This window comes from Aphelocoma coerulescens, chromosome 5, assembly GCF_041296385.1.
Source record: "Aphelocoma coerulescens isolate FSJ_1873_10779 chromosome 5, UR_Acoe_1.0, whole genome shotgun sequence".
In the NCBI taxonomy this organism is placed as follows: domain Eukaryota; kingdom Metazoa; phylum Chordata; class Aves; order Passeriformes; family Corvidae; genus Aphelocoma; species Aphelocoma coerulescens.
In genome coordinates, this window is record NC_091019.1 from 18,326,456 (window position 1) to 18,354,323 (window position 27,868).

General features: G+C 47.6%; 1 protein-coding gene across 2 annotated transcripts; it reads left to right on the forward strand.

The window, feature by feature from the left end:
* Positions 1-1,484: 1,484 nt before the first annotated feature.
* TMEM86A (transmembrane protein 86A) lies at positions 1,485-27,868 on the forward strand. Of its 2 annotated transcripts, none has more exons than XM_069016909.1 (3): positions 1,485-1,595; positions 17,210-17,474; positions 21,600-27,868. In XM_069016909.1, the coding sequence occupies exons 1-3, from the start codon at positions 1,575-1,577 to the stop codon at positions 22,025-22,027; spliced, it is 714 nt and encodes a 237-aa protein (XP_068873010.1). In that variant the 5' UTR covers positions 1,485-1,574; the 3' UTR covers positions 22,028-27,868. The 2 variants fall into 2 exon arrangements, with proteins under 2 accessions (XP_068873010.1, XP_068873011.1); XM_069016910.1 differs by lacking the exon at positions 1,485-1,595 and adding an exon at positions 1,777-1,906.

The following is a 27,868-nucleotide window of genomic DNA, read 5'->3' on the forward strand; positions in this document are numbered from 1 at the left end:
GATGGTGGTGGGCCAAATGCTGCCCTTTCTATTTACACATCTCTACTGTACGGACAGGAATCGTGCTGCCTGTGTGGGACCTCAGGGCTGCTGTTCATATGCATTTTGTCCTCAGAAACACCAATCTATTGCACAAAGACTGCAAAAGAATTGCACTGATTTTTTTTTTACTTTATAGAAGAAAGTGTTCCCTCAATGTGATAAATACTGAACGTGACTTTTGCTCAGGCTGCAAATAGCAAATTACTTAATCATCTACTATTTAAGTACCTGTTTGTTTTGTCATGAAGTGAAACCTGTGAGCAAGATCGTATTACATGCAATGTGGCTTCCTGCATCCTTAAATATTAATCCTCAAGTAAAAACAAACTGAAGGTAGTCCCAGGGTCACTTTAGTAAGTCTGAACTGATGCACCCCACTCTCTCGTATCCCACCTTAAATGTTCCTTGCCTTGTCTTTGTGCCAACACCAACATTTTTGCAGTCACTGAACGACCTTGGCAGAAGGCTGGGTATGGGGATGTAAGGTGGGAGGGACCCAGTCCTGGGGGGGCACAGGGGCCGTTACCAGCCACTGGCAGCAGGAACAGGGCTGGAAAATACAGCCTGCCCTGCAAGGGAGAGGGTTTGCTAAGGACCTGTGGTCTTGGAATGGAGATGATGGGAAGCGTTAAGGGGACAATTGTGAAATGAGAGAAGGCCTTGAAAAGCAAAAAATATGGAAACATGGGGTGGTGGAGAGTGAAGGTGGAGGAGAAAGAGTGGAAGGCCACAGACGACTGTAAAAGAAATAGGGACGTGAAAGGAAGGGCAGGAGCAGGAGCGGCAGGCGTGAAGCCACAGGAAGGGAAGACAGACTGGGGCGTGCGGCCACAGGCAGGCGACCAGGTATGCGGAGCGGGGAGCGGAGACGGGCGGGGCCTGGGAGAGAGCGAGGGGTAAGGGCTGCGCTGCCTCTCGCCCAGCGCCTGGTACCGGTGAAGTGCGGGAGCGAAGGACGCGGTCCCGCCCCGTGTGCCCGGCCCGGGGCTCCGCACCCGCGAGGCGCTGCGGGGCAGGAGCCCCCGGCGGCGGGCGCTGGACCGGCCCTAGCGCCCCTCGGCCGCGGGGGAACCCGCGCTGCTGAAGGGGCCGCCGGTGCCCCTGGGGCAGCGCTGGCGCGGAGCGGCCCCGGAGCTCCCAGGGCTCGGCGCAGCCCCGCTGCGGCCGGCCCCGGGGAGGGGACGCGGCCCGGCCCGGCCGCTGCCGGCTGCGAAGGGCGCTCGGCCAGGAGGCGGAGGCGCCGCTGACGCCGCCGGGGCCGGGGCCGAGCGAGGGGCGCATCCTCCCGACAGCGGGCCCGGGACCGCCGGGACCGCCCGCTCCGCTCGCCACCGCCCGCCCGGGGCGGGCCCGGGGCCGCCCCCTCCCTCTCCCCGCAGCGCATTCGCCGCGGGGGCCCCCCTCCAGTGACGTCAGCTCTGCCTAAAAGAGCGCCCCGGCAGGCAGGCAGGGCACCGGGCTGGGCAGCGGCCACAGCGGCGACGGCCGGAGCGGCGACAGCAGCAGCAGCAGCAGCGCGCCCCGCCGCCGACATGGTGTCCCCCGTCACCGTGGTGAGTGCGGGCCGCGCGGCGGGCGGGGCGGCGGGGCCCGCGCCCCCTCCCACGGGCACTCGGTCGGTGTCCCCGCTCCCGGCCGGTGCCCTCCCGGCCGGTGCCCGGGCGCGGTTCCGCGGTGCTGTCCCCGAGTGCGGCGGGCGCTCCTCTCCTGCCGCCGTCGGGAGCGCGACCGCTGGCGGCTACCCCCGCCCCTCGCGATGCTCACCCCGGCCTCCCCCGGCAGCTGTTGCTCCAGCGGTGCGCCTGCCCGGGCGGTTCTCCGCCGCGTCCTCCTCTTGTCATGTGTGTTTTTAAAAACATCCACAGTACATCTGCTCTACGTGCACTGCATCTGCTCAGAGCGGCGCTGCCCCAGCTGCCCTGGGCTTGCGCCGCGGCAGCATCCTCCTGTCCCCGCGGCCTCCCTTGCCCTCCGGGCACCTCTGCCTCGCCATCCGGAGGTGGCTTTGCTGTCCAGGTCCTGGTTTGGGTTGAGGCATGTGTTGATCCCCGTGTGGGGCAGACCTTTCCATAGGTTGGGTGACCTCTCGCTGAGACCTCGTCTCGTCTGCAAGTCAGTCTGGCACTTCCATCACGTAAGGACAATGAAATTGGGATTGATGTCACCTGCCTGTCTCATGGGGAGTCACGATGCTTAATTAACATAACCAGCAATAAGGTAGCAACTCACTGCTTTCCTGTCAGTAGGTGATGTGTGCAGCAGAACTCTTGGATTGATGGAACCAAGCTGGTAACTGAAGGAGCTGTGGCTTGTGCCAGCAATACAAGGAACTGCCCCTGCAGGTGAACAGGGGCTGTTTCAATGCTGAAAGAACTGCCAGAACAGTAGAGAAGCTGCACTGTTAGATACGCTGCTTTGCACTTCCCCTTTCTAGAAAGTGAGGGATTTGTTGGAATACCCCAGCAGCCTAACACATGCTGTAAGGATAACTGTTGGTGGGAAAGTTTCCTGGTGCTTTGCTGCAGCACTGAACACCTACTGCTGGTATCCTGGTTCCCTGTTGATCCATTCTCATCTTGTTTTGAAATACTTTGGTTAAGGGCCAGGCAATTGCATACTCTCTGGCAGGTAGAAATCTTGTCCTGATCTTAACTCACAAAGCCGGCATTCAAAACTGTTGAATTGCTTTGCCAGTTCTGCACAGCAGGCTGTGTTGTCTGATAGTTCGGATCAATTTTCCCCCAGTTATTAACATGTACCTGGTAAGTTCATCAGCGGCCTGGGGATGACTTTTATCTCTAGAGACAGAGGGAAGTAGCTTGGAAATTATAACACTGTAGTGCCAAACTTTTTTTTTTGGTGCTTTTCCAAAATAGTTTAAAAGGTTTGGTATCTTTGTGCTTCTGTGCCATAAGCTAAATTTGTCCTTCAGTAATGCTTTTGGTTATAGTGAATTGTGTATGTGTATCTTGGAAGTAAAATCTCATGTTGGGACAGTACTGGAATGGCTCAAAAACCGACAGGATTTGTTTCACAGCTTGCAGGAGGCAGTGCTTGGCTGTTGAGATAGTGCATCAAGGTGGTCTTGCAGAGTGTTATTTCAACCAAGCTTTGAGGCAAATCACTAAAGCATCAGTACGTGTTGGGAAGGGTGTACAGAGTTCAGACCGGAAGGCTTTAGGAAGGTAACTTGGGAAGGAAAATGAAAAAACCTCTTCTTTACTCACTTGCCCTTTTGACACGTAACAAAGCACATTTCTGCTCTGGCTGCGTCCTTGACATGTGAACAATTTACTTCACTGAAGGCAACTAATGCAGGTGGGAAGCTGTGGGGAGCTGAAGGGACAAGGAAACTGGGAGCTATGATCAGAGCTGCAGCTGTTTGCCATTGCTGTGGAGGTGAGAGGGGAGGGCGAATGATCCTGCACACATCTCACAAAAAAAGATCTGGAAGCCTTCAGTGTTCTGAGGAGCATTTTTTCCCACGTCTCTGTCAGTGGCTGTCATGTCGCTGTTCCTCTGAAGGAGGGCACCGTGCTGCTCCACGCCGGCTGTCCCGTGGCCTGGGAAGGAGGGCTGGAATCGGTGTTGTGTGGCAACCTTTGCTGCCTGTGAGCGTGGTGTGGCCCTTGCACAGATGGGGGCGAGGAGCAGGGTGGCTCTACAGCTGGTGGGCTCCCTCCAGCAAGTCCCTTGCTGAAGGGAAGGGCAGTGGCCATTGGTCTGGCCACAGCCGGGTGCTCACCCTGGGGCCCAGCCCTTATCTCTGTACTGCACTGCCTTTGCTGCATAGATAGTCCAGGTCTTTGGAGCCAGCATGGATATTGCTGCCATGACATGATGGGAAGACTCTCTGGAGGGGCAGCACTTGAGGCATAATCAAATTAGCCAGAGGAATTGATTTGTCTGTAGTGTCTATCCTCTCCCAGCACACTGCAGCATCAGCCTCAGTGGGGAGAACACCAGAAGAGCATGTCTGAGAGTGACAGGATTTTTCTTCCTGTTTTCAGAGCAATGGCCTTTGTACGGTACTGCAGCAGGTATCCCTGGCTGCTTACACACAGCCTGCTCTCCTGCATCTCCCCCTCTTTCCTTCCTTAGGACACTCTTGTATCAAGAGTCAAAACCCCTGAGCTCCAAATCTGCTGTACAACTGATAGCTGGAAGGTACCACGCAAGGAGGCACGGTCCATGGAGAGGAACGTGGGAGAGATCACAGCTATGACTGCTTGTTTGTGCCGGCTGCCAGGTGTGCATCATTGCCTGGAGGGCTTGGAATGTCTGCCTGGTGCACACGGCGAGACCACGGCATTGTGCAGAGCTCGTCAAGCTGTGGTCTCTGATGCTGCACAATTCATACGTGCTGAGTGGGGACTGTGCCTACAAATAAACAAGCCTGGTGCCAAAATACCTTTTAACGTATTGTGCCAGGTCCTCAGCTGGGATAAAGCCCTGGAGTCCTGCTGATGTTAGTCTAGACTTGCATGGCGCTGGGCTGTGGCAGGGAAGATGCATTTGTCTGCCATCCTGTTGCATCTGGTGAGCGATGCTCACTCCAGTTGGAGGTCACCCTGGAGGGAAGCTTTCACTGCTTACTCTGCTAGGCAAGCAGAAGCATCCTGTTTTAAAACTGTTATTCTTGATACTGCTCTCATTAAGAGCTGTTTTTTCTGCATAAAGCCATGTGGGCTGAGAGCCTGCAGTTGGAGCACAGTATTGATAAACAGCACATTTGCTTCATGGATATGTGAGGTTTAATTCCATTTCTGTTCAGTCATCACTGCTCCCACTGTAATAAAAGAGCACTTGTTAGTGATTTTTGTCCAGCTCCCCCCACACCCAACACTGTTGTCTAAGCAGTTTTTAGTGTGAGCTTGTTGGAGATAGCTCTTGCCCTAAGGACCTTTCTGCCCAGCAGGTACCATGATTGCAGGAGCCACAAGTGTGTGGGAGATGATCCTGGAGACATGCAGTCATTCTGACGTTTACGTAATGCTCCCTGCTCAAAGGGACCCTATTTTGTCCCTAAAGTTAGGGCTAAACTTAGTGTAGGGCTCCACAGCACTTTGAGGAAAACAGGGCATGGGAAATACAGATATTAATTGGCTGAGGGTAGGTCTCCTGAGGGGGCAGTTATAGATGTTATTGGTGTGTCTTTTAGAGCAAGATGAACTAGGGGCTCTCATCCCTACAACATTCCCTCTGCACCCGACTTGTACTTGACCTAGCACAGCCCTATATGGGGGAGACAGGTGAAACACTCTTTGGGACAGATTATTGCCCAGAATCCATATCTTAACAATCCCTATCCCTCCCCTTTCCTTCTCTGGTGTATTTGCATCTTTAAACAGAGATAGCTGGGTTGGGAAAGGATATGATGTTTTTGACTGCATGAAGGAAGTGGAGCCCTTGACCCTGTCCCTTTTGAGTGGGAAGCAGCAGCACCCTCCTGAGAGCAGCCTTTGTCAGCCCTCGGGGTAGATGCAGGACGTCACTGGGACAGAGTATAAGGGTGACTTGCAAAAACTGGGCAAAATACCTGAAAGGTGTGGTCTGGAAAGATATTCACCAGCAAGAAATAGGGAATAGGGTTGGAGAACTGGGTGGGTATCATTTGTGTTTCTGAACAGGGTTCAAACCACACTGATCCAGATGGTATGGAAAGCTGATGTACATCATGTTGCTTAGAGACTCTGCACTATGGACAATTGTAGCAGTAGTAGGTCTAAGCATAGTTTTAAACATTTATTATTAGAAAGGGTGTTCCATAATCTTCAAACTTCTGCTGAAAACAAGAAAGCCAGATCACAATGGAACTATTTCAGCCTTTGCTTCTTCAAGAGAGGATGTATTGTTTGTGCATTAATGAATGAAATGTTAGCAACCACCTAAGTTAGAAGTAACTCTTATGGTTAATTTAACTTGTTCTCTGTTTATATGCAACATTGTTGCTTTCATTGAAATTTCCCCCATTACTTAAATGCATCATAAACTGGGATTTTATTATGCAGGAGGCTTGTGGACATGCACATTTACATACTGCATAGACAATTACGGAAATACGGCATTACTGTAAAAAACAAGCCAATGTAAATGAGTGATAGGAAATATTTCTAAACATGTGAGCTCACTGAAGAAAGGGAGGGAATCATCACCTTAGGAAAGCTTAGCTGGATCTTAGTAACATTTATGTCAGTCCCACCTTTTGGGAGAAATCTAAAAACTTTGGTCCTACTGAGCAAAAAGCTGTGCTTATTTATGCCAGCTACAGCCCAGGCATAGTGTTACGTGCCACGATTTATTTTCTCAGACTGAACTTGTGCATTCTTGCTGTGACATTGACATTCTTTGCTGTAGCTGTTGCTAGGGGAGGGTGGGCTAGCGGAGCCTGGAGAGTGCGGGCTTCTCTCACGCTCTTCCCAGTGCCAGGGAGGGAGCATTAAGCAGGCAGTGCTGATCACTGCTGCAGGCAGTGCTGTGGATTAAAGGCTTCATTAACTCAAGCATATCACTCAAGGCACACGCGCCTGTTGTTCAAAGCGTGCTTTGTGCGTTAAGACTGAGTCCAGCTCAGAAGTCTGTACTTACACATAACTCCTCTGGAAGGACAGAGATGCATTTCTTCGGTTCTCTTTTCCTGTCCGGTATCTCTATCCAAATACACTGCGTGTGGCAGAACAGCCAAAGTTATCTTCTCTGTGGGTAACTTCATAGTGCTGAGGAAATAATAACTCCAGTGAAATTAGACTCTTAGAAAAAGATGGCATCAGGAACCCATCTTCTGCTAGCATATGGAAACTCTTGAACAGCAAAAAGATTATTAGTTACATAACTCCCCTCCTGGAGGCCTAAGTGGTTATTATATCAACACTTAATTTTTCTACTGTCCTTCATGTCACACAATGCCCAGCAGATTTGTCATTACAACAGAGATGTAGATTTTACTTACTGCAACATACACAAAATTAGGGTGATGGTTATTCCTTCTTCTAGCCTGCTTGTGCCCTTCCTATACCCATTTCTTATGCTGCCATAATCTAAATAGCATTTCAGCTAATGACAGGTTTCTGTGTGACAAATGTGTCAGTCCAGAGCATCACTCCATGTAATGCTGGACGTGAACAAGTATCCAGGTGACACAGCACAGAAAACTGTGTCTAGGAATTTACACACCACCAGAGCTGAAAGGCAGTAGATTGGCTGGGCAAGAGCTTTCCTGAAGATTTCAAGTGTGCTGGGTGGGAAGGATTTCAGACACCAGCAGAGCCCAGGGGCTGACACCGCAGCCTGTGACTCAAGAGTTGCACAGATCCAGTTTTGCTCTGGATAAATGCAGCTTGCATCCCTTCTTGCGTTTAGTCAGTGTTGCAAGGCTGACTCTTGTATTGCAAATCTGCCTTTTAGTGAGGATGGTGGTTCTTTTGATTCACCTTGCTGTGCTCCTGTGGAAATGCTGTGTTTCTACCAGCAGGCTAGTCTTCTCCCAAACACTAATTCCTCTGGATTACTGCAAGACATGTTCTTGCCAAAACTGAGGGAAGATGAGACAACCTGTGTTACCAAATTGGCCTTGAGGCTTTTGTTAAATTTGAAAGAATGGTAAAGTTTCATGTCTTGCTTCTCACCAGATACCAATTTTGGAAGCAGATATGGCATCATTTGGCATCAGGCATTAAATTTCCTGTTATGTATCAAAATGAGTGCATTTCTGCTGGTTGCAAGTAGCCTCTGATTGAATCATTGCTTGAGACTGAGAGAAGTTTGACATTAAGCCAGCTGCTCATTTTTCAGGACACTCTAGGCACACCAGACAGATCCTCAGATTTACGTGCCTCCCATGGCTCCAGCAGAACTGGGCTGAGGCCATGGCTTGGCTACTGTATCCTTATTTGCTTGTGTCTTTTGGTTTTTTTAGGGCATGGATATTAGTGCTGACTTGTGCTCCATTGCAGGAGGAACTGAGCAAGTTTCGTGGCTTTTCCCTACAACCCTGATATAAAAGGAGTGTGATGACAAGGTTATCACTTAATTGATATTTATGAAGTTTCCACATCACTTGGTTGCATCTCTGGATTTGCACCCTCAATATAAAGGGCATAACCCTGGTAAGCAGCTGCACACTCATATGTGAGTGTGGTCTGCATTTGTTTATGCAGCCTGATTACAGTAGGGGTTTTGCAAGTGAAAGCCTTGGTGTATCAGTGTGAGTCCTGGGAGTGCATGGGTTAGTGTTTGTGCAGGTTAGTGTTTGCACCTGCCCATTCCACATCTGTTGAGACTGGCTGGAAGATCCAATTTGTCTTTAGGTAAGTTGTGTGTGATAACTGACTTATCCAGGTCACAGAATCTTGACACAAGAATAGATATTGGAAATAAAATCTGTGGCTCTGCTGTCATCCTTTGACCTTAGAACCTTCCTGTCTCATAAGCATATCGATCCCATGATAACATGAGGAGGGCTGCTGCTTTTTAGTAAGGTATCAGAGCAGCACCTCTCTAAATACACATCTTTATTGGGATGCAGTGCTATTTTTCCCTTCTGATTTTCTTTAATATCAGTATTTCACAAGCTTTCAAGCTGCAGGACATGATACACAGGTAGAGTAGAGCTTTTCATTCAGTTTCCTGATAGGCATAAGACAAGTTGAGCAGTCCCTCCTGGGCTTCCCAGCACAGCCCCACTTGCTTTTGCTGGTATTATTGCAGCCCCTTGTGAGGATTCACACAGTGAAAGTCTCTTGTGCAGAGCCACCAGCTTTCCCAGCCACTGGCAGCTGCCTTCCCCTCCTGTTTCAGCTCTTCCTTCCTGTTCTTTTTGCAAAAGCCTCACCTCTGGCAGGTGTGCAGTATGTTGTGTGAGCCAGAAAGATGAGCTGCAAAAGTGCCTTTTGAATGCCTGAGGCGGTTTCACCCTTGGCATGTCTTTGGCAATGGCTGGTAGGGCTGGTACAGCCTGTCGTGTGCCACCTGCCTTCTGGGCTACACTAATGGCTCTTTATCTGTTCCTGCAAAGGGCTGTGGCAGCACCAGCTCCTGCAATGCCCTTCATTTAGACCCACATTATTCCCCACAGATTATAGGTAAAAGGACATTTCTCTGCTGAAGAGGTTGGTTCTGGGTGGAAGGGCCTCCCTTCCCTCACAAATACCAGTCTCTGGTGGCAAAGCAGCATGGGGCAGGGTAGAGCTTTGCCGAGTGCCCATTTTCCCTGGGTAGACATTCTTCCATGCATCCCCCCTGCCACAGCGAAATGACAGTGGCTGGGGCCCTCCAACAAGTACATAAATGTTGCAGTGGGTTGTGGGGTGCAAATAGGGCTGGAGATGGGAGATGCAGGCAAAAGATGGACTTCAGCCCTGGGAACAAAGCACTCTCTATGCAGATCCCTCTCTGCTATTACCTGGAGATTCAGCCTGCCCTTGGTGCTGGCAAGGAAAGAACTGACAGCACTCCCTGGGGTATTTTATTTTGGGTCTGCACCAGAGACTGGAGAGAGGCTCCAGTTTTGCCACACAGCTCTGGGGGCAGATGTCAGTGGGTGGCACTTGTCTGCAGCAATGGGCATTGTACGGGGGTGCTGCTTTTTGCTCTGGCTCTGTGCCTTGCAGCTCACGTGTTGGGCTCACCTAACACTGCTTCTTCCTGGGCAACAGAAGTCTGCACTCCTTTCACAGAAAAGTGTGATATAAATAATGATGAGTCTCCTGAGAATGCGTGCTTGTGGTCTGGAAGCCCTCCCCAGGATAAGTTGTGCAGACTTTTCTGTAAACTGTAGAAATTTTTTATCTGGATTCTAGTGTGACAGGCTAAATAATTGCCCCTTCCCATCCTGAGAGGAATTGCCTAGAAGAGGTACCAACTGTGCATTTCAGGGTGCTGGCTGCCTGGCTTCTGAAATTCCCTGTGGCTTCGCAGCCTGCTCCTGATGTCCAGGGTAGCAGTAGGGATGTGGCTCCACCTGACCTCACTGAGGTGTGTGCCCTTGCTGTGGCAGCCCTGCAGCTCTGACAAGCAAAATGAAAAGACAGACCCATTGTGGTTCAGGTTTTTAAGCATTTGCAAGGGGTTCTTTTGTGAGTGTTACAGCAAAGGAAATGTTTGGAGAGGCTTGCTTTCTGCTACACAAAAGGGAAGATCTGGAATCTCAGGAGAGAAAAGCAGTCTTTGCTCTGAGATAAGATGCTGGCAGGCAAATACTATATTTTTGCTTTCATTTCTGAGAGTCATTGAGCTACCCTGAAAGCACTAGTCTCTGACAGCCCCTGCAGGCCTGAAGAGACTTTTGAATTCTTGACTAGTTTAATATTGTTAGTCCTTGGCAGTGGCATGTTATTGACCATACTCTCTGAAACTGCTGACAGCTATAGGATTGCTACAGATGCGGAGTCAGTCATTAGTACTGCAGGTCAAGAAGAGGTTTTTAAAATAGCCCTGCTTTTGGTCGTGTGCCAGTTTGGTAGACAGGACAGATACTGGTAATGGAAAAAAGGAAAACCACCCCCCAAAACCAAACCCCAGCAAAAATATGTACTTCCAAGCTGAGTCTTGAGTTCAGGGTGAAATGTATTTGTCTGCAATTTTTTATGAGTTAACATCAGCTAAAGAAAGGCTTCACCACCTCGAAGGCTTCCCTGCAGTCCTAGAAAGCCAAGGGCAGGTACCCCAGTGAGTTTGTAAGGTATTGGTGGGTGTAGCAGAATCTGACTTTGCCTGGCCTGATAGCAGCAGGTCCTGGGTAGTGCAGGAAGGTCCCAGAGACACTGTTGCGTAGCTCATTAGCCGAGCTAACAGGATTTCGTCTTCTATTCCGTACAGGAGGTAACTTTATGGATACTGTAACTTCCTTAACTGCTGGAGGGAACACCGTGGTCCAGTGTCTCAAGAGAGCTTTGGGCAATGTCATGGTTTAAAAGGCAAGAAGTAGGAGTGGGCTTCCCTTGCAATACATGGCACAGGCTGTGCCTTGGTGCAGTGGGGTGATTTCCTTGGCTCCAGAACCGCCGAAATCTACTTCAGGCTCCTGAGGGACTGTTCCCTACATTTCTAAAGCTTCCTGCAAGGAGTCTTTTGAGGGCGAGACCCCAGTTTCCCATTTGTGACTTTTTTACATACCGGGTGTCTGCAGATGCATGTTTTTTATCTTACGGGTGTAGCAGCAGAGAGCTGCAATGTCCGAGAGCTCCCAGGTCACAGTGGCTGCTGAGCCAGCCTGGCCTCATCAGCTGCCCTGTGAGCGTGGTCAGTGTGACTGCTCAGCACCCAGCGTGTTTTGCATTCTTCTCCCTTAAGCACCTGAAGACAAGACTTACACTGCAAGAGTGGCGTCTGCAATCTCGTGTTGTCGGTGCTGTCACAGCACGAGGAGCCTCGTTCATGTGCTCCCCAGCCCTCCTGGCACAAACCACCCCATTTTTGATGCTCAGCTGGGTGGCCGTGCCGTGCCCCGCGGTGCCCGGGCGTGCTGCCTCGCTGCGGGGAGTCAAGCTGCCATTCCACCTGGGAGAGGCTGGCACAGGCAAACATTGCCCTGCTGCCAGGCATCTGCAGGGAAACTCGTGCTTCTCTCTGCATCTGGGGCGAAGTCGCTCATCTGGAAGGTTTTAACCTCGGTGCCGACAGCTTTTCATCCCCTCCATTGTTAAACTGGAGATTAGGTTGAATGTTAATGTAAATGCTAGTTGGGTAGCATTTTGGCTTGGTGGTGAAAATAAGTTTTGTTGTGGTTCTTGTTCCTGCATGCAGCTGTGTCTGGAGCAGCCCAGGGCTGTGCACAGGGGCCCTCGTTAGATGCCAGTTTGATTGATCCTCACCCACTGCCTGCTCCTCTGTGCCTCCACCAAAGGGTGACTTTTCTGGTGCCAAGAATTTGTGCAGCAATATAGCTGAGTTCATAATCCAAGAACTGTGAGGGCCTGTGCCAGTTTTTTAATTGTATTTTTCTGGCGAATAGCCATTGCTTGGTCTTAAGAAAAAGAAGTCAGGTATTTCTAGCTCTCAACCCTGTGTTAGTCTGTTGTGGAGCAAAGCTTGGAAGTACAGCTGGACCTTATTTTGCTTAACTGAGGTGGGGAAGAGAGTACCCAGGCTGCTGGAGTAGAGGGAGGAATGACAAAAGCCAACATATCAGCCCTATTTTGCAGGAGTTGAAGAGACCCTGGGGGTGGAAGAGCTGCCTTGGACACTCCTGTGTGAGCTGGGAGGAGAGAATGGTCCTTTTCCAGGCTGGAAGTATTCAGACAGAGTCCTGTTATTTTGGCTTGTGCTGAACAACAGAGGCTCCTGTCAGACAAAACCATGATTTTTTGACCCCTTGCAAACAGGTCTGACTGAACAGTTGAGCATGAGCTGAGTTTCACTGCATTACCCCTGTGGGAGAAACAGAGGCCTTGAGTTGTGCTGGGGAGTGCCAGAAGCTGCAGTAAAGACCTGGCAAAACTCATTGCATGGCATAAGCACGATGAAGACAGGATTATCAGCACACAAATTCTCCCAAAGGCAAATCATGTACCATCTTCTGGGTGATTTATTTGCTGTTTTACAAATCCATTTTAGATGTAGCCTCTACGATCTTGTCTCCACTTGAGGGGAGGAGGGTTCATCTATAACCCTGAATTTCCTGCAGCATGTGGAGCCTGTTCAGGAACCATCTGCCTTGGATGCTTGGCCCTTGGCATCTCCAGCACAAACATAAACCCTCTTATTAATTGCAAAGATACATTGCACTAACACAGTATTTCAGGCAGGTTGACTGGCTGGTTCAGTAACTCTTCACCACCCTTCATAACAAGCACTTATTTTCAGTATTTTATTCAGGAGCAACTTGGGACATGTACAAGCCAGTACCTTCCTTGACAAATGGCAGTAGGCAATCGGTTGTCCCCTGGAGCATGTTTGCTCCTGCAGGAGAGCAGAGCTGGAGAGGCTTGCAGAGAGCCACATATTCTGGACATTGAGAAACAGGGGCCATGGGATTGAAGTGGCAGCAAACATGGCAACAAAGCCAAATAAATATTTATTGGCACACAGCTGGGGGTGAGAGCTATTGTCACAGTAGGGTAGAACCAAGGCAGGATCCATGATGCTGGATGCCAAAAGCCAGGAGAAGCAGCTCAGACACAAAATGGTGCAAGGCTGATGGGAGGGCTGGGTGGAGGACAACTGCCCAGCTTTTTTTGGCCAGCACACACAGTTGTGCTCAAGTGTTGCTCAGTGGAATAGCTGGGGTATTATTTTTACAGCACTTTTTCTGGAAAGCAGCATTTTGCAGCCCAGTGGGTGTGAGCCGTATCCCCACAGCAGGTTGGCACACAGCTGGTGTCTGTATACTCATCTTCTGTGCAGGCTGATTTAGGGGACTTTGCAGAGAGAAGAGCATTAGTTGATATTCCACATTGTTTCCTGGGATCAGTGCAAGGCTTAGGAACAGTGAACTCTGTCCAACTTTAGCATTTTAATGCAACAAGCTTCTGATGTTCTTCTGTGCCTCAGGAGGAAGATGTCTCCCTCCCTGTGGCAGCTGGATTTGCTTTCCCACTTGTGATATAGATACAGACAATTGTCTCCAAAATGTTAAAGAAAATCAGGGCACTGTCTTATAAATGTCTCTGTGGATGGGGCTTATTCTGGAGTAGAGGAGCCAGGTGTAAGTTTTTGGCTTGGTTATGTGCCTGCAGCAGTCAGCACAGGCTGTATACAGCAGTATTTCAAACTGGAGCAGAATGAGTACAGACAAAACAAGAAGGGGTGCTGTAAACCTATGAACACCTAGGAAGGTGGATATCCAAGCCCTGAGCCTCCAGAGAGCTCCATGTGACAGTACCATGTTCTGTTTGAAGATCACAGAATCACAGAATGGTTGAGATTGGAAGGGTTCTCTGGAGATCATCTGGCATCTTGGTGAGAGCCAAGACACAACTTCCTCCTAGTCTGCCCGAGTCTTGGAGGGTTTAATTGGATTTGGTTAGATACAGATAATTTAATAAATAATACTTCTACTGTAATTCTACAAATACAGAGATAGTGGCTTTACAGCAGTTTAAACTAATTTTAAAAGACTCTAAGTAACTTAGTAGTCATAGCAGTTAAGAAAAAGCCCTGAATTTTGCTCATTTTAGAAATTCAAAACTTGGAAATACTGCCTTGTTATTGCACTCAAGATACTTTCTGTACTGCATTTCAGCACAGAGTAAATTAGCGGTGGCAGGAGAAAAGAATTGGAAGAAAAATGCAATAGAATTTGTGACAAAATGGTGAAACCCAGCCTAAAGCCATGACAATCACACACATCAGCAAAAAGGATCTTGTCACCTCCATCAAGTGCTTCCTTTTCCAGCCCCATCTCACATTTTATCTCTGAGACACAGGGACAAAGGAAATGGGTGGTTTAATCCAATTTATCCACGCAGCCAAGAAATAATGTTCCCTTCCCTGTGGTACAGGCCAGTCCTGTCATGGATTATATGCTTGGCTTTCCTCAAGCCACAGTTTCCAAGTCATGTTGGTACATGGTTTTCCAATACCAGTCTTGACTTGTCCTTCAGGTGGCAAATTGCCGCATCACCTCTTTCCAAGCCTCAGCCACATGACCAAACGGAGGACAACCTCCAGCCTCACCCTCTGGTTGCCTCAGTTTTTCTTGGAGGATTTTTCCAAAGTATTTCCAGTGCCACTCATGAGGCTCTCATCTTGGTCAGAGCCATAGAAGAGGCTCCAGTGAGCTGCAGCATTCAGTGATGGGCAAGGGCATGGCTGGGAAGAACTCATGTGAAATATACTTGGAGAAAAAAGTGTAAAGAAATAAAGTGTCAATGATTAGAGACCTGTAGCCCTTATAGAAGTATGAGGTCATTCTTACACGAGGGTTCTATAATTCTTATGCATGAAAAATTCCTCAATTATCATTAGGATGGAAATAATACAAACCATTATTCTAAAATAAAGCTTCTGGGCTTGCAAAATTCACATTCAGATAGTGAGAAAAGGTAATTTTAAGCTTACCAAGCAAATATAATAATTCTGCACAAGTGTGTACCTTAGCTTCAGTAAGGCAAGGTTCCTGGGGAAATGACAAGTGTAATTAAAACCATTAAAACCAAGCCTCATCATGTGTGCATACAGGGGAGGGCAAGCTGTGATGGTAATGGTAACTGCTCCTAGCAGATGTTTTTCTGTTAATATGAGGTATTAAATAAAGCTTCCCATGTTTATTAACCCAAATACCCTCCTGTATGCTTCTACGCACTCTCTCCCCTACGATACTTGATAGTTCACAGGCAACCCCAGTACTGTGAGACTCGATGTGCTTCTATGACTTTTATTTCAAGTTCATTTGTTATTTGCTGCCAGAATTTTCCCAAGGAACGCAGACAAGGAGTAGTAAATGGTGATTAATTTAGACAGCCTAAGTAGAGGACTCACGACAGCTCCCCATGTAATACAAGAAAGTTAACGGCTTGCTGATGTCCTTTTGTTAGGGAATTGTGTAGCCTGGTTGTTTAATGGAGTGTTTAAAAATTGTGTTGGCAATAGCCTATGAATAATGTATGATGAAATACCTTACTGCCAAGAAACTGCTGATATGCTGGGGAAATTTCCATCAGATGTGAGAAAAATTTTGAAGGCACTGTCTTCTTGGGATGCCCTTTATTTATAGCCTCACTGCTTCAGAGATTGCATTCCCTTTGTAAATACTGCATGTGAAGATGCCCTCCACTGCCTCTGCCTCTGTCTTCCAACTCCACCTGACTCTGTTTGCTTGTGCCCGTAAAAGCTCTGGAATTTTTATGAGATTATCACCTGAGCACTGTAAGCATGGAATGTTTCCTGTGCAATCTCCACCTGTTCTAGGTATCTGCACCAAGACACCTTGCATCAAAGGAAGATGGACTCTGGTCATGGCAATGTCCCATGATGCAGGAAGCAAAAAAAGGATCAAGTTATTTGGGAAAAAACCCAAAAGACCAGTTTGGACTTCACAGTGTGAAATCAGTTTGGATGCCTATAAATTTTCCCGTGTCCTCCTCCACGGAGGCAGGAGGCCTCTGTGTGCTCTGGCCATGAGTAGTGGGAAGTCATTGTGATATGAAGCAAATAAATCTTGCTTGACCAAAGAAATGAGAGGACTGAGAGTGAACCCCTGCAGGCATGGAAACAGTTACAATCTTTTCCTTTGCTCCTTGTTTTGGCCCTCAGCTCTTCTCCAGGGAGCAAATAAAATCATAGCTTTGTTCCTCACGTGGCATTTTCCCCACCTGCACTGAAATGCAGAAATGTGAGGAGGGCAAGTGAACACAATATGTATCACTATGCAGAGTAGTCTCAGCTGAGTGTTTATCAGGAGCAGACCCAGCCTGTGGAGTCTGTAGCTCTGTGCCCTGCCCCTGCTTCGTGGCTTTGTTATGAGTAGCCAAGTGCTTGTGCTGCTTTTTTGTGTCTGTATTTACACAGTAGAGCCCTGAGTCAAAACATTTCCTGCAATACGGGTACTGTATTATTAGTGTAATGCTAGAACAAAGCCACAGGTGGTTGATGTTGGTATTAGTCAGCTGAGGAAGTTACATCCTCACCTGGGAGGTTGATGTGTTGGGTTTTGAAGCTCGTGATGCCAACAGCAAGCCCCAGGCACGAGGCTACAGGGCAGGAGAAAGAATGGGTTAGGAGCGAGGTTGTATCCTCAGGGTGATCTGCAGCCGGCTAAGCAGGTGGATTTGTGAAAATGGGAGAGAAGATTTGTGCCTTTGCTGGCTTGTTTGCTGCTGGGATATATCTGGGCATGCAGTATTTCCACAGCTCCAGGAAAGGTGTATAAAAAGGGTTAGTCTAAACACATGATAGGTGACACGGAGCACCGGAGCAGTTTGACTGATGGCCTAAATATTTTCAGTGGAACAAATAAAGAGAAAAGGTATCTAAAACTTTTTCCAAATCCACCATCTAAAGCCCATCCTGCCAACCAAGAAGTGTTTTTAGCAGAGAGAGTCACAAAGGTCTAGGCAGAGTATCATGGTCAAGTTCAACCAGCATTTCTTGGGGTAGGAACACTGGCAGCTGACAGCATATGGAAGAGCAACTTTCAAAAGGAAGGAGACAGTTCTGTTATGAAGTTTATTCCACTGATGCTTCTGATGATCCTATTAATTTATCTTTTTTCAATGTTTGTTTTCTTTAGGTGAAGAGTGAAGGCCCCAAACTGGTCCCCTTCTTTAAAGCCACTTGTGTCTATTTTGTCCTCTGGCTGCCAACTTCCAGCCCCTCCTGGTTCAGTGCCCTCATTAAATGTCTGCCCATCTTTTGCCTGTGGGTTTTCCTTCTGGCTCATGGAATTAACTTCTTAGTGTCACACCGGAGTGCCAGCCGCATCCTAGCGGGACTCATATTCTCGGCAGTGGGAGACGCCTTTCTCATCTGGCAGGAGCAAGGCTACTTCATTCATGGTGAGTACAGTGTCAGTCCTAAGGGGATGCCACGGAGCCCAGCTGTTACCCTCTTTATTTAGTAATGAGTTGCTGGGCCACATGTTTTGTTTATTCATTAAGCCCCGGGTGCTGGGAAGCACTCATCCCTTGACTAAAATCCATCATGGTTAGAGGAATCACATCATGGATGAATCTTTCTCTTGAGCTTCTCTTGAGGTTAGAGAGGTAATAGGGTCAGGTTTGGTTTCCTGGCATGTGTCACAGCATCTGGGCTGGCTGGAGTTGAGAAGGTGGCATGGCAGAATCCCTGGGGAAGAGAAGGAAATGCTCATGTCACTCGTCAGCTCCCATGAAGCTACAGGAAGTATTTACCTCCTATCTCTCTGCAGGGAGATCTGTCAGGCCTTTGCTGTAAGGATTGGGAATGGGACACATTGTGCAAAGGTCCTTGGTGGAGAACAGGTGGAGAGGACATTTATGTTTTGATAGACAAGCCCATAGCCTGAGGGAGGCATTAAGTGGATGACAGAAACCAAAGCAGAAGAAATCTTGTCCTACTTGCATGTTCATCAGTGTGAATTATGCAGCCTGTTGTACAAGACATGTCTGTTTTGAAAAACATTTAAATGATGGTCAGTCAAGGACAAACCTTACCACAGTGGTCTGTCTTCTCTACAGAAAGATCCACATCTCTCAGAGCAAAACGAGCTTGGTTTATTTTGCTAGTTTGCAGACTGGAACATAATGATTCAGATTAATCATTTAAAGCCACGTTGAACCTGCCTGCAGCAATGCTCTCCCTGGCCTTGGACTGTCACAAGAAATCAGCAGCAGTTGAGTCCTTCACTGAACTGACTGGTGGGGTTTCTGAAGTTAATTTAAGCAGCACAGGGATCTCACATAACACCCACCATGAACTGACTGCTGTGACTGTCCCACTGGAAAATGTGATGAGACGAGGGAGTTTTTCTGACTTGTGCTGTTGTCAGCTCTGAAAGTCAAAGGCTTATTTTTTCCCCTCTCATGAGGTTAGTATTTAGTTTTATTCTGGGATTCCCACAAGCTCTTTCTTTATGACAAGGAAGTGTGTGCAGTGCCAGATATGGAAGGCCAAATGCTCTGAATCTGGTTTTAATCCTGCTTCCCAAAGGCTTATCCCCATCCTATTAAAAGTTCATGTAAAAATGTTTACTGATTTTGGTGGGGTTTGGATTAGACCCTGAGGATTCGACCTATCTGGCTGAACCTCGGCCACGTTGCTGAGGAGCTCCAGCTTTCTCAAGGTGCCATCCCTTCTGTGCTGAGTGCTGACATTCCCACTGATGGGCCTCCTCCCAACAGGAGTACCTGGCTCAGTTGCCTCAGACCAACTGGTTTTGCCTCCTGGAGTTGCTCCTTAAGCTATGGCTTGGAAAACATTCAAGGCCCAGATCTCCCCATGACCATTTTCATATATGGACTGTTCTGCACTTCTCCATTCCTATGTAGCTGATATATCTCCAAGTTCCATCTCCAGTTTAGTGCTAGAGGAAGGTTAACCAGTCACAGCAATTCAGCATCTGTTTGATGTGATTTAATCTGCAAATGAGTCAGATTTTCAACCCTAACCTCACAACTGAGAAGTTTTGCTTTGTGGGTTTAGACACATTTTTTCTTCCTAAGGAGAAGAGAAGCTCTGTTGGAGCATTTTGAAAAAATCAGCCCACTGAGCTACAGCCTTCTGTAGGGAAGTGTTAAAATTTGCATTTCAGATATAAGCAGATAAAGTGCACTGCTCCACTTCATCCTTCACCTTGCCTGCAAAATGTATTTTCTCTTATTTAAAACTCATCAGGTTGCTGTTGCTGACAACTGACAATATTTTTGATGTCGTCAATTGTGGGAATTTGAAGTTTCAGGAGAGAAGAGGAAATACTGGATAAAAATGTACATTCTGTTCAATTTCTGTAGTTTTTGGACTGAAAAGGGTTGGAAACTGGGCTCATTTGAAAAGCTTTTGAGACAATGAGTTTATAAAAGGACGTTTGTTCATTACTTTATAGGGAAGCGAGAGCCTGGGAACCTACTCCTGGCACACTTGACTTTTTTTCATTTTTGCTGTTTCAGTCCATTAATAACATGCTATTTCCCGACTAGTGTCTTACTGCATGTAGAAGATACTTTACAGTGCTAATATCCATCCACCTCCTTTGATAGCAGGCACTTAGAAGCAATTTATGCATTTGGTGAAGAAGGCAGGGACTAGCAAAAAGGCCTTATTGCCAGCCTGAGGAAACCCAGGGGAAGAAAAGCGGACAGAGAGAAGGGCTGATCTCCCTGAGGTGGTTGAGAGGACCAAGCTAAAGGCCGAGAAATGCAAGAGAAACACACCCCCTTCCCCGTGCAGCCATCACAGGTTTCCCAGTTCCTGTCTTGATTTGTGGGTGTTGAATGAGTAAACCTGGGAGCTGACTCCCTTTTTTGTGACCAGCCTCACCACATATCATGAAACTCCTCCTGCCTTTGCAGGTTTTGTTTGCCTGCTGCATCCTGTCCTCTCCTCCTCCTCCTCCTCCTCCTCCTCCTTGCTGCCAGATGCCTGCATGAAGGATAACACATTCTTCAGTTCCCTGTTGCAGAATGTTCCATATAATGCCATTGAAGGAAAAAACATTCCTTAGTGCTAGGGCGACATACCTTTCCTATGCTTACCACCTCCCTGGGCTCTAACCTTTCCCACACTATAACCCTATAAAAAGCTCTTGTCCTAAATCCCTTCTCAGTTTCTTCAGTGCCGTGCCCATGAAGTGCGATAGCTCTGTGAAACAACAGCTTCTCGTTGCCCTCTTTTGTGCTTCTCTTCTTTCCCCTTCACGCTGTCCATTTTCTACAGCCTCACCTTGCAAAACAGATCCCCACCAGCCCCCTCCCTCCTGTGGATTTCCTTTGCATCCCACCATGGCTGAGCTCTCAGTGGGTGTCTGGTCTGGTCCTCCCCAAAGGCAGGGAGACACTTCCACTTCCCGGAGCTGCCTCAACACAAGAGCAGTTGGATGAAGCAACGTCTGCCAGCTGCAGGTTTTTGTGACTGCCCTTTACACCAGTGCATCATGCGTTAAATGTGAGCAAGTGTACTGCTGAAGGACTCAGCTTCCCAGATACTTTTCTCCATTTCATGCTTTTGAGCTGCATGAAAACTTCCAGCTCCTCTAATAACCCTGCCAGGATAAAGCTGGAGAGCCTGCAGCTGCACCATGTGTGGGTCTGGGAACCAGAAGACCCAAGGAGCTGAGCTCTGTTTGTGGCCCATTACCTACAGTTGTCATGACAGCTTGGAGGCAGCAGCTGTACCAACACATTGGGACATATTTTTGTCAAATGGATTAGTGGCAAGTGCATAACATATGGGCAGCACCTTCCAACACCCACATCTGGCATTTCTCAGGAGTGTTGCACTTCAAAGGGAAGCCGACATTTTATTTTCCCTGTTTGATTCCTGGTAAGGTTCATCTGAATCTTGCAAATAGCCATAAAATTGTTGGCTGATCACATTGGTGCGGTCTCTGAAATATGCCAGCTGCTTCTTTCCAGCTTAGGTTTCTCCCAGCTATGGGCAGAGATGGAGTAGAAGCCAGATTTAGTCCTTGAGTGCCTTTGGGTTTGTGGCTAAATACGGGCAGCCTTTGTGTCTGGGTTTGGAGGCATTAGTGTCTTTTGTCACGTTTTGTTCCTCCACTGCTCTGATTCTAGTCTTCCTGTTCCACTCATGACCTATGAGCAAAACACTATGGATAGTTAGAGGGGGTGATTTTTGGTTTGCCTTGCTCCCAACCTTCCGCCCAAAGCAGGGGAAGAGGAACTACCTGAAAAACAAGCTCAATTCCTTCTGCAGCAGTTTAGTTCACCCGGCCTCTCAGCAGAAAGGCTTTTATCACAGCAGAGCTGTACTTGGCTGTACCTGTAGTTGTGCTGGGGCTTTTGTTTATGTTGGGGGCTTGGTGCTATCTCCATGTACAGATTTCCGTAATAAAATGGTCCCAAGTGGTCAGTGTGGTTCTCACTGGTAGTGTTACGGGGGTAACACTGCAAGGAGTATTTTCTTCTGCTACTGACCGCCAGTCACTGTTGAAAGGTCACACTTTCTGTGTCACTGCCTCTCTCCAGGTCTGCTGATGTTCGCCATCACACACATCCTGTACTCTTCAGCCTTTGGCATGAAGCCTTTGGACCTCAAAGCCGGCTTGCTGATGGGCGTTGTTTCCAGCTCCTGCTATGCTTTCCTGTACTCCTACCTCTCGGGCCCGTTCACCTACTTGGTGGCCGTGTACATCGCCCTGATCGGCTTCATGGGCTGGCGGGCGATGGCGGGCGTGCAGCTGTGCAACGACCTGTGGACGTGGACCAAGCTGTCGGCCTGCGTCGGCGCCATGCTCTTCATGGTGTCCGACCTCACCATCGCGCTCAACGAGTTCTGCTTCCCCGTGCCCTACTCGCGCTTCATCATCATGGCCACGTACTACGCAGCCCAAATGCTGATCGCGCTGTCGGCTGTGGAGACCAGAGATGAAGAGGACTTCAGGAAGAGGAGCTAGGCAGAGTGCCAATAGGCTGTGAACACATGGGTTATATCTCAGGTGCTGTAGCTGCATTCACCCCTGAGAGAGATCTCCATTTCTCTAGGCACACTGGTGATGTTGATTTTGCTTCTTTGAAGCATTACCTTTGGGAATTACTTTTTTTTTCGATGGCTTTCTCTGAATACAGCTTACTTCAGTGTGGAGTCCACATCAGAAAGCTTAGACTGCCCCTGCAGTAGTTACTCATTCAATTTTTCCTCCTTGGAAGTGCTGTACTACTGCATTTTACTTGTTAGTCTTGAAATTGATGCCGAATGTCTGGGAAGAGGAGGGCTGGTGGAAAGGAGGTTTGGCCGTGCACGGTGCTAAAAGGCTTGCTCTTGATTGTAGGCAGACAGGCACAGATCTCTGCTAAAGTCATAGGTAAAAATTAATTTAACCGATGTTTGTCTCTTTTTGTGCATTACAAACTTAGTATGCAAACTGGAGTTATGGAGGGAGAGTAAAACCAGCATATCCAGCTCGGAGCTGAGCTCTGGAGTCAATGACAGTGTGTGGGGCAGTACCCAGCAGAACCAGCATGAAAGCAGAACCCCGAGCTGAGGGCACAGAGCAAGAGGTGTGCTGGCAGTGCTGTGTGCTTTGACTGCAGTGATCACTGCTCCAGGGCAGGTCTCTAGGTGCAAGTCAGCATTACTGCAGGTGGCAGAACTGTAGAGTGCAGGAGTTTGGTGGGATTTCAGGGACATCTTGGTAGCCAGGCCAGCGTGTTCTCCCTCACCACATGCACACAGTTACACGGTGCCTGCAGCCACCAGTGAGATGTAATGGGCACACGAGGAACTTGGATTTTTACAGCACAACTTACTCATTGTCTTAGTGTATGCCCTAATTATCCTTAGTGTGGCAGACAGGCATTTAATCTTTATGCCTTTTTTCCCCAATGTCCTAGCAAGTAATATTCCATGTGCCCATTAAGTTTCAGTAGCACTTTCAGTAGTACTTTTTAGTACTGCTGCCTGCAGTATCTCAGATCTTTGCGTGAGCATTTCCTGTGATCAAGGCACTGATTTTGGATGCAGTTTGCCTTGTTTTGCCAGCTGGTGGTAAACGATCCTCTTTGCACCACTTCTTTTTTTTCAGAAAGCCCCTTTTCAGCAGAGCTTCCTGAAAAGCACTGTCCTTTGTGTTCAAAACGCCTGCCACTTCCTTCTCAAACTCACATGGACTCACATAGAACCCTACTAGCTTTTCCCTTGTGTTGAGAGGTGCTGAGTGGGTCTCCTGCTCCTCTCCAGCCTCACCTGGAGTGCCTGGCAGGGAATAAGCATTGCCTCTCCATGAGTTCTCCATCAGTGTAAATGCAGCCAGTATTACAGAAATCGAGGTTAACCCCCCTGACCCCGTGGAGGCATCTGCTGCTTTTCAGACAGGGATCAGAAAGGTCAGCTGCATTATGGAGGGGGAAAGCACTGTTGGTAGCACAGCCCCGTGTAATCCCTTCCCTTTAATGCTGTTATGTAATACTGTCAGTATTCATTCACTGGCACATCGGGGCCTGCCTGGAGTAAACAGCTAAGGGAATTTAGAGCCATAAACCATCTTCATTCATCAGCATTGCTTATCTCGTGGCCACAGATTGAACCCTGCAGTGTAGCTCTCTGCAGATGTCACCTGCTGTTACTCAGCTCAGCTGTTTGCAAATCTCTTCCTGCAACAGACTAACCCAGCTAAGAGGAACTCCAGGCATTTGGGGTGAACCCCACCATCCTCCCAGCACCTGAGCAAACGGCACACTGAAGTCTTTGAGTCACAGCTGCTTGGCATGGGTCAGTCCTGCACACTCAGTCCTTAGCTGGCAGTTCTTCAGAGGAACCCCCCCACATCCTGAGCTTCCCTTTGCTTTAAGGGAAATGCTTGTGTGATAAAGTAAGCTTCATTTAACAGTCTTGAGTTTTGATTCTCTTTTTTTTTCCTCTCTAGAAACGGGTAGTCTTCAACTTCCTGAAAATAGCTGAGTTGCTTTTTTGTCTGCTTTTTCTTCTTGGCTTGCTTTCTGTCCTGCTCTACCATCAGCCACTGGATACTTGCAGAATAGAGTCTTGATGTGTTATTAGGAGGCCTCTCCTCTCCACTGGCCATCAGAGGTGCAGTTTCAGGTGGCAGAGATCTCTGGGTGGGACAGCAGAAACTTGTGCAGCCCAAATGGGCTGTTGTTCCCTTGCTATCCTGGAACAGGTCACTTGGAGTGACCTGGCTGGGACTTACTGGCCGGTCACACTGGCTCCATCTCTGCTCCATCCAAGGTGCTGCAACAGCTTCAGCCTTCCTGGGAATGAGGCAGAGCCCTCAGCATATGAAGAGGGTCCTGGTTGGCTTGGAGGTTTGCCGGCAAAGGCTCTTAATCTTCAAAATCTCCCTCTGGCTCTGCATTCCTCTTTCTAATTCATATTACTTGAAAGAGACCATTTTCCTGGAGGCTCTTTCCTGCTGGGAAGAGACCAGCTGCTGTGGACAGTGATCTTACACAATTTTGAGATGCCTAAATCCCAAGAAGCACTAATCAGTTGCTGCCAGTCTGTTAAATAACTTTTCTTTGGATTAAAACTGTTCCCTCAACCCCAGCAAGGGCAATCTTCACTCTGAAACAGAGCAAACAAGGAGTGGTGTTCATATGTAACAAATGGTGTTGCTGTCTGTGGCACTGCCTTTGTGGACCTTCCTGTTGCGTCTTTGCACTGTAAAACTGGGAGGTTTGATCAATTCTTCTCCTTTTCAGGAGTACAGTCCTTGAGAAGCACCCAGTCTTTGGCCCAGGAACATTACAGAGGGAATGAAGCCTCCCAGCTGGTGTAGTGTTCCTGGCCCCAGCAGGCAGCTCCTTTTGTTGCTAAGCCCAGAGGCTCTCTTTTCACACTGCTGTATCCAAACATCCTTCTGCAATCCCTGTCTGTGGTCACTTGAGTTTACACACGTGGTCTGGTTACTTTCTGTAGTTAGCACCCGCGTGGAGATCCTTTGGCTCTTTATTTGGACTTATAAAAGATGCAGCACGTTTACTTCAGCCTCTTTCCGTAGGCAGATCCTCCTTGCACAGAATTCCCAGGGAAGTCAAAGAAGCAGTGCTAATTGCAGTTTACTTTTAAATGCTAGTAATGCTTCTGGGCTGAGTCACGGGGTGATGCTCATGAAGAAATGGCAGGTCAAGAAGAACAAAGCCAGGGGATTTTAACGGCTTTACTCTTACTCTGCTTGTGCTGAAAACCTGGCTTCTTACTCCTCCATATTGAAGCAACTGTAAGACTGATTGGTTTAAGAATTACTCTAACATGGCTTTTGAGTAGATTGCTGAGGGTTTCATATTGTATTCAGTGGAGGTAATTTATATATTTTTACACAAGTTTATAAAATTCCCAGGAGGAACTTTGCAGAGTTTATAGTGGCTCTTGAAAGTTTTCCAGTCCTGTAGTTTGACACTAACACCTGTATTTTCAGCTTGCTATTGTGGTATTTCTGGGAGCTGTTCTGGAAGAAGCAGATAAAAGCAAACAGCAACTGTAGAGCTCAGTGGCAGATGCCTCTGCTTGGTTGCTGGATACAGACAGGGGGTCTTTTAAGCAGAGGCATCACAACTGTGTTCTTGGAAGAGGATGGGAAGTTGCTGACTTCTCATGACAGAAATCCTCCTGGGTAATTCTCCTGCCTTTTATCTGTACTCACTCCTTTTGTGGCCTTGGGTAAGTCACTTAAATTTTCTGGGGCCAGGTCCATATCTGGTGTATGAGGGCCAGTGCTATGCCAACTTATCACAGCAGGGGACCAGGCCCTCACCCCATTCTAAAATGGATATATTAGCCCTTGCCTGCCTCACAAGGATATCGTGAGGATTGATGCTCATGCAGCATTTTGAAGATGTAAAATGCTATGTAAATCCCAAGTATTATCCAACTTTAATGTTAAAATTGCTTTTAGGGATCTGCAGGACTTCTCTTAAAGCATGGAATATGTCACTGCCCTTTCAATTTGCATCAGATAGAAAGAAAATGCCAAATATTTATTCATGCTGGTTAACAGGTTGGGCTCAGCTACACTTGAACTCTAAGGAAGGTTTAGCTTAAAAATCTGAACTCTCTAATTTCAGCTTTGGAAATGGTTTTTAGGTCTTCTAAAAGCCTTGACCAAATTCTTAGATGCGAACCTTGCATCCAAATTTTGCAGTCTGGTCTTGTCCCTGACTGTTAGCAAGAGTAAATATAATCCAGGCAAAACAGAGTACCTCACAGTCTGCAGTGGCTGTTGAAAAAACTGGAACAGAAAATGAAGTCATTCTGTTCATCCTTCAGTCTGCAGAAGGTCAGATGGGTTTCGTGAGACAACTTTCAAAGGGATGTGTAATTTCTCTGATTGTAAGTTTTACTGGCTTTAAAATCAGCAGAGAGGGAAAGCCTTGATAGAATCAATAAGGTCGGCACATCCTTCTTGAATTCCTTTCTTTTCACCTGAATTAAGGAAACAGTGGGTTTTGTAGCAAAGGAAGTGTTTGTACCACCAGTCCTACGGCCCAGAACAAAAGTTGATCCAGAAATGTAGCACTCAGCCATCACCATGTTCTCAACTAGGATAAAAATGCCACTGTTCACTGTTCTAAATCTGGACCACAGCTAGAAACTACCTAGTTCTTGTAGCACTAGCTGCTGTACAAACACAAATGAAGGTAAGGAATTACACACCAAGGAATGTGAGCTGTGTACCTGTGAAATGGACTATACTTTTGAAGCAGCTGCAGTAAAATCTTAATATGAACTCAGAAGCAAACACAATGCAAATTTTTATGGTTTCTTTAAAATATTTGATGGGTTTTCATTTTCTTAGTTTGGAGAAAATTTTCTTAATATTATTTTATTTTTGCTCTTAGTGTAAAGAATAAAAATATACAACTCTGGACAGACTACAAATGAAAAAAAGGTGGCCAGTTGGCAGGAATGCCAAAACTTCTGTGGCTTGTATTGTTTCTGTGGCGACACTATGCTGCTGTCAGGTGAGCTACTGGAGTGGTGTGATGGCTCAAAAGTGAGGCTGAAGCACAGGATGCAGGGGTTGAGCCACCAAGACTTCAGGGGGAGCATGACTGGGCCAATTTGGATCAGTCAAAAGACAGAGCATCAGGAAATAAAAGACACCTTTTCCTGAGAGAAGAAAAGCAAGAAACCAAAACCAGCCCGTTGGGCGATGGTGCTGAATCACTACAAACATATTTATCTAGACCCTGCTAGTGCAGGTTCCTGCTCGACCAAGCCTTGCTCCTAATTCAGCTGGGGAGGCTTGCTCCAAGCCTATGGTGCTGGCAGGGTCAGGCCAGCAGAACCTGAAGCTTTGTTAAGTAAAACTCAAAAATCAGAAAGCAACAACAAAAACAAGAACCTAACCCCAAAACCACAAAAAACAAGGAAGGAAAAAGCAAATGCCACTGGGTAAGTGGCAGTTCTGCCTGCCTGAGAATGCAGAGTGGCTGGTCTGTCCTGAATACTAATCTCTATGTCTTGGACCCATGTGCGTCTCTTGCTCCAGCCCCTCTCCCACACATTCCAGGCAGAGTGCACTGAAAGATGTGACTGAAGCAGCTGCTCTCCTCTGGGGAGTCAAGCACTTTGCCATGTCTGAAAGTCTCTAGCACTTACTTTCTTTACTGTGATTGTAAAGGTCACCACACACAGTACAGCCAGTTGATCTGGGATCTTTTCTTAACACATTTTTATGCCGATTTTACTATTTTAATTCTTTGTTCGGAATGTTTTTTTTTTTTTTTCTCATTTCTTCTGTGTGTAACAGCAATTAAAAATATTAATTTACTGGGTA

Coding starts and splice junctions, on each gene's coding strand:
- TMEM86A (XM_069016910.1), top strand. CDS start 1,799: ATGCTCACCCCGGCCTCCCCCGGCAGCTGTTGCTCCAGCGGTGCGCCT. Junction 1,907..17,209: donor TGTTTTTAAAAACATCCACA/GTACATCTGCTC, acceptor TGTTTTCTTTAG/GTGAAGAGTGAAGGCCCCAA. Junction 17,475..21,599: donor GCAAGGCTACTTCATTCATG/GTGAGTACAGTG, acceptor GCCTCTCTCCAG/GTCTGCTGATGTTCGCCATC.